This window comes from Bufo gargarizans, chromosome 8, assembly GCF_014858855.1.
Source record: "Bufo gargarizans isolate SCDJY-AF-19 chromosome 8, ASM1485885v1, whole genome shotgun sequence".
Lineage (NCBI taxonomy): Eukaryota > Metazoa > Chordata > Amphibia > Anura > Bufonidae > Bufo > Bufo gargarizans.
The window spans coordinates 135,540,644-135,553,074 of NC_058087.1; the positions used below are offsets into that span (position 1 = coordinate 135,540,644).

At 46.3% G+C, this 12,431-nt stretch overlaps 2 protein-coding genes across 2 annotated transcripts in view; one reads left to right on the top strand and one right to left on the bottom strand.

Annotated features, from left to right (window-relative positions):
* The window catches only part of LOC122945680 (eukaryotic translation initiation factor 2-alpha kinase 1-like), a 58,267-nt gene extending 55,715 nt beyond the window's left edge, over positions 1 to 2,552 (bottom strand). Inside the window, exon 1 of the mRNA XM_044304823.1 lies at positions 2,285 to 2,552. Coding sequence (XP_044160758.1) covers positions 2,285 to 2,390 — 106 coding nt within the window. The 5' untranslated portion in view covers positions 2,391 to 2,552. The remainder of the gene's footprint in view (positions 1 to 2,284) is intronic.
* A 540-nt stretch (positions 2,553 to 3,092) lies between these two features.
* The window catches only part of LOC122945324 (radial spoke head 10 homolog B-like), a 42,823-nt gene continuing 33,484 nt past the window's right edge, over positions 3,093 to 12,431 (top strand). Inside the window, exons 1-7 of the mRNA XM_044304386.1 lie at positions 3,093 to 3,238; positions 5,986 to 6,229; positions 7,188 to 7,263; positions 7,349 to 7,417; positions 9,453 to 9,626; positions 9,705 to 9,790; positions 11,652 to 11,772. Of these exons, the coding sequence (XP_044160321.1) occupies positions 5,997 to 6,229; positions 7,188 to 7,263; positions 7,349 to 7,417; positions 9,453 to 9,626; positions 9,705 to 9,790; positions 11,652 to 11,772 (759 nt within the window). The 5' untranslated portion in view covers positions 3,093 to 3,238; positions 5,986 to 5,996. The remainder of the gene's footprint in view (positions 3,239 to 5,985; positions 6,230 to 7,187; positions 7,264 to 7,348; positions 7,418 to 9,452; positions 9,627 to 9,704; positions 9,791 to 11,651; positions 11,773 to 12,431) is intronic.

Sequence of the window (12,431 nt, forward strand, 5' to 3'; positions counted from 1 at the left end):
AAGGCTGTCAGTCACTGATAGGGCCGCCTCCTCATAGAGGAAAGGCTGTCAGTCACTGATAGGGCCGCCTCCTCATAGAGGGAAGGCTGTCAGTCACCGATAGGGCCGCCTCCTCATAGAGGGAAGGCTGTCAGTCACCGATAGGGCCGCCTCCTCATAGAGGGAAGGCTGTCAGTCACCGATAGGGCCGCCTCCTCATAGAGGGAAGGCTGTCAGTCACTGATAGGGCCGCCTCCTCATAGAGGGAAGGCTGTCAGTCACTGATAGGGCCGCCTCCTCATAGAGGGAAGGCTGTCAGTCACTGATAGGGCCGCCTCCTCATAGAGGGAAGGCTGTCAGTCACTGATAGGGCCGCCTCCTCATAGAGGGAAGGCTGTCAGTCACTGATAGGGCCGCCTCCTCATAGAGGGAAGGCTGTCAGTCACTGATAGGGCCGCCTCCTCATAGAGGGAAGGCTGTCAGTCACTGATAGGGCCGCCTCCTCATAGAGGGAAGGCTGTCAGTCACCGACAGGACAGCCCCCTCAGAGGGAAGGCTGTCAGTCACTGATAGGACCACCTCCTCATAGAGGGAAGGCTGTCAGACACTGATAGGACCGCCTCCGCATAGAGGGAAGCCTGTCAGTCACCGACAGGACCGCCCCCTCATAGAGGGAAGCCTGTCAGTCACTGATAAGGCCGCCTCCGCATAGAGGGAAGGCTGTCAGTCACTGATAGGACCGAGCACAGGGATGGCCAACCTGCGGCTCTCCAGCTGTTGTAAAACTAGAATTTCCACCATGCCCTGCTGTAGGCAGTCTGGGCATGCTGGGAGTTGTAGTTTTGCAACAGATGGAGAGCCGCAGGTTGGCAATCCCTGACCTAACACATCAGCACGGAGTATGGAGTTTGTATGTTCTCCCCATGTTTGCATGGGTTTCCTCCCCACACGCCCAAGACATACTGACATGAAAGTTAGATTATGAGCCCCACTGGGCACAGTGCGATGCTAATGTCTGTAAAGTGCTGTGGAATATGTCAGCGCTATATAAGTGAGTTAAATAAGTCAACCTATCCCATACTACAGTTGTAAGATTACAGGAATTTCCCTATGTTACTGGCTAAGCCGGCAAGCCCTGATGAGTTCTGTTGTGACAGGACAGACCAGTCATCACACTGCTTGTCTTAAGCCTCATTGACACGTTCATGACGACATCCGTGACAATATGGTCAGTGGTTCATCCATGAAGAAACCGTGTGTCCGTTTTTTTGCCTCTTCTGTATTTCACAGTCACAGCTAAAAGATGAAAATTAGTTTCTAGAGCACCTCCTAGCAACGATCTGTAAATACCAAAGAGCAGACACGGATGATCGTTATTGTGTCTTGGTTTTTCACAGATCCATCGACATGAGCGAACTTTTCAAGAGTCGTTTCAGGATGGCTGAATTTTCAGAAAAATTTGGTTCGAGCATGAATCAATTTGTCTCGAACGAACGATGGAGCCTAGTATGCTAATCTGTTTCTTGACAATACGTTTTATTATTTATTTTTTAAGCTTATGTAGGAAAGCTAAGAAAATAGCTAAGCCAGCTTCACATCTGCAACTAACTCTTTCAGGACAAAAGCCCTTTATCAGAGCAAAGCACATAGGTACAGCTTTTCTAGTAGCAAGGGGGGGAACCTCTTGGTGGGTACTATTTCTATTATGGAGACCAGTTGATCTACATCAGGGATGCCCAACCTGCCGCCCTCCAGCTGTTGTAAAACTACAATTCCCACAATGCCTTGCTGTAGGCTGTCTAGGCATGCTGGGAGTTGTAGTTATGCAACAGCTGGAGGGCCGCAGGTTGGGTATTCTTGATCTACATGGAGACTATTGTAGACTAGACAACGCTCCTCTTGATTTCTGGGGAAAATATATGCAAACTATCCTTAGGAAAGCCAATTTGTATATCTTTCCCAGAAACCCTGAGGGGCATTGCCTGACTGACAATACTGCGGACACATACTAGGGGCTCTCCATAATGAGAAACACTCATTACTATACTCGGCGCTCTCTCAACTAATCACTAAAAAATTGGCTGTGTGTAAATCCTACTTTTTGAGAAATTCGCTAGGAATCCCGGTAGAATTCCTTCCTCAGCCGTCCCCTGGAGGAGGCTACCCAGGGCTATGTGAAGCCATGACATATGGAGGCAGTAGCAGCTGTCACCCATCACTACCATGTGCTGTCATGTACTCCAGAAGGGGCGTCTATACCCAGCTGCTCACATACATGGCCACAAACAGCACCATGGAAACTCACCGTCCAGCATCAGGTCAGCTTCATCCGGGTAATCAAACACGGGGTCCCCGCCGCCCTTCTTCATGACCACCTGACCAGTGGCCGGGTGTCCCGAGCTCTCACCCATAGCAGCCTCTACTCCCACCTGGACACACCAAGCAGCCCCACTCCAGTCATCCAGCAACTTCCAAAGGTCACCATAGACAACGCAAGCGGCGGGCTAGACCGGCCCCAGCTACCGGTGTTCCGTTAAAAGTTGGTACCTGTTAAAAGTTGGTACCCTCGCCACTTCTGGTACTGACGTCAGGTTGAAACGAAGGTGTGAGCTGAGAGCTCGTCTCCTCATTGGCTGACGCGAAGGCGTATTGGCGCTTGCGCAGACGCAACATGTGTACCATGATTTCACAGTAGCTGCTGTGAACGCGCAGAGGGAGGGAGGGAACCTTGGATTTACGGCCCACCGCGCATGCGCGAATAGGCTTGGCCGCAATGTAACATTTTGGTTTATAGGACCTGAGCGAGGGGAGGGACGCACGGAGGGGGGGCGGGGTTTGGCCGCTCTGTGATTGGTCATGGGGGTACCATAATTAGGCGTTCTTCAAACCGGAAGTGGAATGTTGATAATAAACAGCGCGTGGCCCCTTTGCGCTTGAGCCTTCCAACGTCACATGATACCAGAAGGGCCATACAGTTTAGGCACTTACGGTGTTCTCTTGGGTTCAAACTTTTGACGTGACGTACAAGTCAGGTGTATATGCCCCGCTCGTTCAGTTCATTCTAGAACCACACCGACTTCCGTGTGCCAATCACAACATGGCGCGGTGGAACGCTATAGGTTGGAACGCAGCATGCGGTAACCCGTTACCTAGGAGACCCTTCAGTTTCCGGGACGCTTAGTCTGCTGCTGTCTTCCAGCTATTTGTGGAGGATCTCTGCGGTCTTTACTGTACCTGGGGGGAGACTTGCTGCGCTGAGGTAGGTCTTGGTGTAAAGATCTGCAGATGGTGTAATATAGGGGCAAATCCCCAGCGTTATACAGTACCAGCATAGTGGATGAGATTTTAAGGGCACGTTCACACAAGCAATACATGTTATTGTCCCACAGACGTCCTGCTGGTGTGTTTATACAGTATAAATACATGTGGGAAAGATTATACGTGTATTTGCCACAGAATCCATGGGATAAATGCCAGGCTCGGGTTTCTGTGGCGGGTTTGTAGTTTGAATTCAATAGGGCTAATCCTCCTACCGTCACTCATCGCGTTTTGTATGCAGTTTACAGGCTAAGAAAGGAATGTTATTTCTTGACTCTTTTTTTTTTTTTTTTTTTTTTTTACATCTGCAGGGCAGATTTCCATTGGAAACAGTGGAAGGTGCACAAACACCCCCTAACTTATTATAGGACGTTATGTTAAAGGAGTCCTGTCAACTGATTTCCTGGGCGCTCGGGGAGTCTGTCACCTACTGTGGACACATTAAACTGTTATCACTGTCCTGTAGGTGACAGAAACAGTTAACAGATCGTAGCTTTCTATGTGATTTCTGTATCTTTGATGTTGAATAAACAAAGTTTGAAGATATATGCAAATGAGCAGAAAGTGCCCAGGGGCGTTCCTCTCCGAATGCGAGTGCCCATGTCCTCCGGAGAACGCCCTTATCACTCCTCCCATGTTTCAATGTAAGCCAGCCCAGTGCCCTGAAATCCCGCGACAGCCCGCGTCAGTGCCAGGCCTGGGCATGTGCTGTATACTGCCCACTGTGGGCAGCTGCATCAGTAAACTGACTGCGCATGCCTGGGCCCCACACTGACGGAAACTGCCACGGGATTTCAGGTTCCTCTGTTATCCTGCAAGTTGATCCAGAGGAAGGCAAAAAAAAAAACTGAGGTAGAAGTCAATTTTTCCCACTTAAGGGCTCATGCACTCGACCGTATGCCCTCCCAAAACATACGGTCCATGAGCGGGCCATATGTCCCGGAGCGGCATACATCGTGCGCACGGGAGCGCGCAGCATTATAGGTTACTATAATGTTGTGCGCATCGGGCCGCCCACACTCATATGATATGAGTGCAGGACAATAGCCCCACGGGCGGCCCAATGCGCACAGCATTATAGTAACCTATAATGCTGCGCGCTCCTGTGCGCACGATGTATGCCGCTCCGGGACATATGGACCGTATGTTTTGGAGGGCATACGGTCGTGTGCATGAGTCCTAAGGGGAAACAAATTCCTTCCCGACTCCAATCAGGCAATCAGAATAACTCGCTGGATCAACGACCCATCTCTAGTAGCTATAACCTGTAATATTATTACACTCCAGAAATACATCCAGGCCCCTCTTGGACTCTTTTAGTGAACTCACCATCACCACCTCCTCAGGCAGAGAGCTCCATAGTCTCACTGCTCTTACCGTAAAGAATCCTCTTCTATGTTTGTGTACAAACCTTCTTTCCTCCAGACGTAGAGGATGTCCCCTCGTCACAGTCACAGTCCTGGGGATAAATAGATGATGGGAGAGATCTCTGTACTGAATAGTACTTTCTTTTTTTCTCTTTCCTTCCTCCAGTACATTCTTCCTTCCTTTCCTGCCTTCTTTTCTTTCCTACCTTCCCTCCCTCATTCAGATATGTCCCTCCAATTCATCTTTTCTTTTTTCCTACTATTCTTTCTTCCCTCCCTCCTGTATGTCCTTCCAGCCCATCCATCCTTCTTTCTTTTTTCTTTCTCTTTCATTTCTACCTCCTGGTTCTCTCGTACATCCTTCCTTTCCTACCATCATTCCTTCCCTCCCTCTTCCTCTTTCCCTTGCTCCCTCTGATATTTCCTTCCTTCCTTACTTCCCTCCCTCGTTTGTCCTTCCAGTCCGTCCTTCCTCCCAGATTAACAAACTCCCTTCCTTTGCTCCCAGACTCCCTTCTTTCCTTCCTTCCCTCCTTCATATTAACAGACTCCCTTCCTTTGCTCCCAGACTCCCTTCTTTCTTTCCTTCCTTCTTTCCTTCATATTAACAGACTCCCTTCCTTCTTTTCCCCATATTAACAGACTCCCTTCTTTCCTTCCTTTCTTCCTTCCTTCATATTAACAGACTCCCTTCCTTCTTTCCCCCCATATAAACAGACTCCTTTCTTCCTTCTTTCCTTCCTTCCCTCTTTCATATTAACAGACTCCCTTCCTTCTTCCCCCCCCCCCATATAAACAGACTCCCTTCCTTTCTTCCTTCCTTTCTTCCTTCCTTCCCTCCTTCCCTCCTTCATATTAACAGACTCCCTTCCTTCCCCCATATTAACAGACTCCCTTCCTTCCCCCATATTAACAGACTCCCTTCCTTCCCCCATATTAACAGACTCCCTTCCTTCCCCCATATTAACAGACTCTCTTCTTTCCCCCATATTAACAGACTTTCTTCCTTCCCCCATATTAACAGACTCCCTGCCTCCCTCACAACAGATCCCAAGGAATCTTAATGGATACCATTATAGCAAAAAAATAGAGTTGCAGACTAGGTGATTCTTACCATCAGAAAAGCCTGAACTGGTCACGCAAAGCGAATAACACAAGTGTGAACAGAGCCTAAGTAAAGCAAATTGACTTTTGTTTAGAATATTATGTCAGATCCGACAGAAGATTATGTTCTCTGTAGAGCCTGTCATTGTGGAGACAATAGGCTTCTGAAGGCACTGCGTGGACAATCCTTTTGAAAACTTTAACTTTTCTATTATAGTGATACCAATTATGGGAAAAATAAAGAAAAAAGATGGTAAGAAGTCAGAGAAGTTAACGGTGGAAGCTGCTGAAGATGTCAGTTCCAAGATCTCTTCTGTGTCTGTCACACCTTCTGAAGACCGTGCTCCCCCATCCTTCAAGTACAGTGATGACGAGCCTGTTCCCCAGGAGGAGGCTCCTGCCCCGATGCCCACGTCCGAGGCCTACGAGGAACCAGTTCTAGCTCAGCTGATTGTCGAAAGGTAAGTTTGTTCTTTTCAGCTTTTATTGCATCTAATGAAAGCGTCTTTGCACCTTATTCAGGGAATGGGGTCCCAGAAGTAGGACCCTGAATGTTCTGATCTCGCTGACAACTTCTGCATTCAGTTTGTTGATTTTTGCACAACAGACATTGGGGGAGATTTATCAAAACTGGTGCAAAGGAAAACTGGCTTGGTTGTCCATAGCAACCAACCAGATTCCACCTTTCATATTTCACAGCTCCTTTGGAAAATGAAAGGTGGAATCTGATTGGTTGCTTTGCCCCAGTTTGGACGACTCTCCCCCATTTTGTTGCATTTTCACAGGACTGCATATCCTGTCAGCCAGGAATGAGGGGCCGAGCTTCCCTATTTGAGGCACTAGTGGACCCCACACTCATCAGACCCCTAGTTTATATTCTGTTGCAAGTGGCAAGTGTTTTTTTTTTTTGGCAGTATTTTTAATTTAGACCTGTCACACATGCGTATTTTTATTTATTTTACTGGAGGTTTATTTCCCCGTAGAGAAGCCTATGGAAAAACACCTGAAAAATGCCACACCTTGAGCATACTGTATTCTGAAAAAAATACCATGAACCTAAAAAAACGCTTCAAAAATGTCTCAAACACATACACACAGATACTGATCAGCGGTAATCTGCAGCAAGTGCTCAATTCTCCCTGCAGCGCCACCACAGGACAAATGGGGCATTACACAGTTCACATTGAAATCAGTGGGCTGTTCATGTAGTGTACAGATGTGAAGTGCCCTCCAGATGATAGATTCAATTTGTAGCTACTCACCACTCCACCTAATTCAATTAGGGTCTGAACAAGTTAAAGGGTTTGTCTCAAAACGGCAACCCCGCTCTATTTGCCCCTTTAGACAAAGGGCGAACCGTCAGTTTCTGGATGTGTACCCTCCAGTGCCCAGTTTCTAGCCTTGTGCCTTATCTTACAGGTATGAAGGAGAACTGGTGAATGGCTTGTATGAAGGGGAAGGCGTTGCTTACTATAAAGATGGCAATGTGTACAGGGTGAGTACCTCCTCATCCACCTCCCTGCCTGGAAAAGCTTAGATTTTTCCTTTATTTTAGTATTTCTCTTATTCTTTATTTCTAGGGTATGTTTTCCGAGGGTCTTATGCACGGCAAAGGACTATACACTTGGGCGGACGGGCTGAAATATGAGGTAATGTAGTATTAATGATCTAGAATTGGGTTTACCTAGTGATAGTAAACCTTCACTAGGAAGACATCGGGGGAGAGTTATCAAACCTGGCGTAAAGAAAACTGGTTTTGTTGCCCATAGCAACTAGTAATGAGCGAAGCGAGCTTCGGATACTACATCAGAAGTCGCTTCACTCAAAAGTTCGGATCAATGCTGTACGGAGATCCGTTTCCGTACAGCATTAAAATGCACGGGCTCCAATGAAGTCGCACAATAACTTCAGTAATTGATTTTTGGAAAAGTGGAAAACCGAACTCGACTTTGGTTCCAAGAGAGCAGTCAGAACAGAAGCCGAGTTTGGTTCCAAGTCTTAAAGTTGTTTTCCACTTTAAAAATCAATTACCGAAGTCTCGCGTGACTTTGCGAATAACTGACTTCGGCTCATCGGAGCCCATGCATTACAATGCTGTACAGAGACGGATCTCCGTACAGCATTATTCCGAAGTTTTGCGCGACGCGCCTTCGATGTAGCATCCGAAGCTCGCTTTGCTCATCACTAATAGCAACCAATCAGATTCCACCTTTAATATTTCAGAACTCCTTTAGAAAATGAAAGGCGGAATCTGATTGGTCGCTAAGGGCGATTGAACCAGTTTTCCTTCACAGCAGTTTTCTTAAATCTCCCCTACTGACTCTCCACTCTCCTAATTAAAGGGGTTGTCTCACAAAGAAGCTGGGGTATTGATCACCAATGGTCCGCTTCTATGACCCATGGCAATCAGTGTATTTGCCATAGGAAGCCGCATCTGGCCGTACATTTTCCCTGAAGTGTTACTATATGCCAGCCGCTCAGATAATATTACTATGAAGCAAACCCATTAATGTCTACACCAATGATGGTGAACCTTTTAGAGACCGAGTGCCCAAATTGCAACCCACTTATTTATCGCAAAGTGCCAACACCGCCATTTAACCTGAATACTGCGTCCAATATAGTATATCTTCCATGTACTTTTGTAGCTATAATAACCTGCCTACATTCAGTGCGCTGCCTGTGACAATCCTAGTGCGCCTGCGCTGATGAATGGCAGGAAAAGTCTAAGGCATATTGATACACCGTAGACTTTTTTCAGGGCGCGGGTGCCCACAGAGAGGGGTCTGAGTGCCACCTCTGGCACCCGTGCCATAGGTTCGCCATCACTGGTCTACACCATACTGTAAAAATAAAAATCCTAGGCCTCTCTACAATAAACTGATGTAGGAAACACTACCTGTCCCCCTGGCATCATAGTTGCTCAGCGAAACAGGTCGGGTATGTGCACATGGCGATTGTCTCAGTGCTGACCCTCCGTCCATCGCTGCGGATTTGCGGCATGACGTGCTGTGAATGTACACATGGATTTAGCCCCATTCAGTGGGGTTGAAGTGTGTATGGCCACTGTTTCCACTTGAAGATTTGATGTAGTATTCTTGCTAGAAACTGCACCAAGAATTGAGAGAGCATGAACTACGGCGCGGATTTCCATTGAAGTCAATGTTGTCGCATTTGTGGGCGGATTTCACACGTCTTTCGGTCAGGAATACCTTCAGTGTATCTGACAACAAGCTTGCTGGCAGTTTCCCGTGTCGGTCAACAAAATTATAAGGGTACGGCCACCATGAATTTTCCACAACAGAAAATCTTTTCTAAATACTGCTGAATACATTTACCCTTTGTGGCCGTACCCTAAGTGTAGCTTAATACGGATGCCGTCCATGTGCCGTCCGCATTTTATTTGTGGACCGATTGTTCTCAGCGGGTCCGTGGTCCGCAGTTTCTCTTTTTTGTGGAATGCACATACAGATGCAGAAAGCACGTGGATGATCCGATTGCTTTCTGCATCCGTATGTCCATTCTGCAAACAGATAGAACATATCCTATACCTGTCTGCAAAACAACCACAAAACGGATACTTTACAGTCATGTGAATGAGGCCTTAGTCATCGTAGATTATACCAATATGTAAACTGGTGTTGTACGATGCACCTGAAATTTTGCACTTGCGTTCTCTTTTAGGGAGAATTTTTCATGAACTTTCCAATGGGACATGGCGTCTATACGTGGCCTGATGGCAGCCGCTATGAAGGACAGGTCTACAAGGCCATCAGGCACGGATCTGGTGTCCACATTTCAAGTGACGGACAGGTTTCATACGCAGGACAATGGCACATGGGCAGGCGTCATGGAAAGGTAAATTGTAAATTAGTGTTGTGTTATATATTAATATGAATGAGGTGACGTATTATAGCACATGTTATATCCTTGTAGGGCGCTATTTATTACAATGCTGAAGGAACGTCCTGGTATGAAGGGGATTGGATACACAACAGGAAGGAGGGATGGGGAATGCAGCGGTAGGTACTCCGTCTCTTACTAGTAGCTGGATGAGGGTGTACGGGGTCACTAAAAAAGCTGCCAACCCCGGATGGGGCTCTCTAACAACTGATGTAACTAAATATAATATAACGCATGACTTTGGCCTGACAAATTGACCAACTTTTACTCCTGCGCATGCCTTGTCATGACTTAGCCCAATCCTCAGGCAGCGCAAAGGGGAAACAAAGACCAGCGTAAAACAGCAGTCTTTGTAAATGACCCCCAGTGACTTTTATAAACAGATGAATTTTCTGTATGGGGCAATCTTACATTTTTTTTTAGCTATATACAGGGGAAACTCGAAAAATTAGAATATCGTGCAAAGTTCATTTATTTAACTAATGCAACTTAAAAGGTGAAACTAACATATGAGACTCATTACAGGCAAAGCGAGATATTTCAAGCCTTTATTTGTTATAATTTGGATGATTACGGCTTACAGTTTATGAAACCCCAAAGTCACAATCTCAGGTCCCCTTTGCTCAGGGGGTATGGATTAATGAGCTGACTAGAGGGTGACACTTTGAGCCTAGAATATTGAAACTTTTCACAAAATTCTAATTTTAAGCTGCATTAATGCAATTCCTTTTAATTTGCATTAGGCCTCATGCACACGACCGTTCCGTTTTTTGCGGTCCGCAAAAAACGGAAGCCGCCCCGTGTGCCTTCCACAATTTACGGAACAGGCAGCCCATTGTAGAAATGCCTATTCTTGTCCGCAAAACGGACAAGAATAGGACATGCTATATTGAAGTGAATGGGTCTGCCCCCGAGCCGCAAAAAATGTGGCTCGGATGTGGACCACAACAACGGTCGTGTGCATGAGGCCTTACTGAAATAAATAGACTTTTGCACAATATATTCTAAGTTTTTGAGTTTCACCTGTATTCTGTGTCTATTCATTTTTTTTTTACATATTTTATGGCATTTGGAATTCCTTTTTCATCTACATTGCACCAAATCTGAATAGACATATAGGGGCACATTTATTAAGACCAGTGTTTTAGACGCTGGTCTTAAAGGGATTCTGTCAGCCAGTTTTTCGATACAGAGCTCTTTATATCATCATATCACTCTCATTTATCTAAATAAAAATATACTAGTTGTACCCCCACCTGTCCTTTCCAGGAGTAGACTATTGATGACGTATCCTCAGGACAGGACATTAATATCTGATTGGCTGGGATCCGATATCTGCCATTGCCACCAATCAGCTGTCTGAAGAGGCTGCTGCCTTCTCGCGGCATATCAAGCACAGCGCCGCACATTGTATAGTGGCTGTGCTTGGTATTGCAGTCCAGGCCCATTTACTTGAATGGGACTGAGCTGCACTTAGGCCATGTGACTAATGAACGTGACGTCACTTGCCTCGGAAGAGGCTGCAGTGCTCATCGGAGAGCCATGCCCTCTTTAAACAGCAGGGTGCTGAAAGTCGGACTCCCACCGGTCAGATATTGATGTCTTATCCTGAGGATAGGTTATCAATATTCTACTCTTGTAAAAACCCTTTAAATGTTATTTTCATAATCAACCCTTATTACAGGACAGATGTCCCCTAATGGATCACAAGAACAGGGGTCCTTTGACCCCTTTGACTAAGGCAGTGATTACGCATGCGCATTAGTGCTCTATTCATAGTTTATGGAGGATAGTCCATCAACATCCTAATTGCAGAAAACAATTTTAAAAACTGCATTGTGCGAACAAGGTCTAACGGAGGCTGATTAGAGTTCAGCGGGTGGACATTTAAATATGGCTGACTTCCTGAACTCCGGTCACCACTGAATATGGTTTCCTAAACCCTTGTTATAACAGTTTTTTACATGTCTGTTTCATCAGGTTTCCGTCTGGCAACATCTATGAAGGACAGTGGAAAAATAATAAGTTCCATGGAGAGGGCAGGATGAGGTGGTTGTCTTCCAGTGAAGAATACATGGGTCAGTGGGAGGATGGCATCCAGGTACCATCTTTAATTTACCCATGTCTCCATACCTTTGAAACACGTCCAATGCCTTTATACCCTTGTGAGAAAAATAAAAACTTTTAGGGTGCCCATACACGGTGCAGGTGACCACCATGGGATCTACGTGCAGATTACTGTTAATTGCCAGCCTGCCCTTGTACTTCAAGCAGAAAGTACAGTTGTGGGCCAGCAATTATTGGTAACCCGAATGCAGATCCCGTGGCCAGACTAAACCGTGTACGGGCACCGTAAGGCTACCTGCACGCGCTGGGGATTACTCACGGTTTTTCCGCAGCATAATACAGTACCAGCAAAGTGTTTGAGATTAGACAAATCTCGTGTACACTTTGCTTGAAAATGACCTGGCATGCGGATTTTGAAACCCACAGAATGTCAATTCTATGTGCCGTTTTTTTTGTGTGCGGATTTCAACTATTTCAGTGCGAGGGTGATAATTGCTGGCCAGCAATTTTTGGTAACCCATCTGTGGACCCCCAGCCAGACTACATCGTGAATGGGCACCCTTAGGCCTAGTTCACACGAACATATGGCTTTTTCAGTGTTTTGCGGTCCGTTTTTCACAGATCCGTTTTTCGTTTCCGTTGTGTTTCCGTTTCCTTTCCGTTTTTCCGTATGCCATGTACAGTATACAGTAA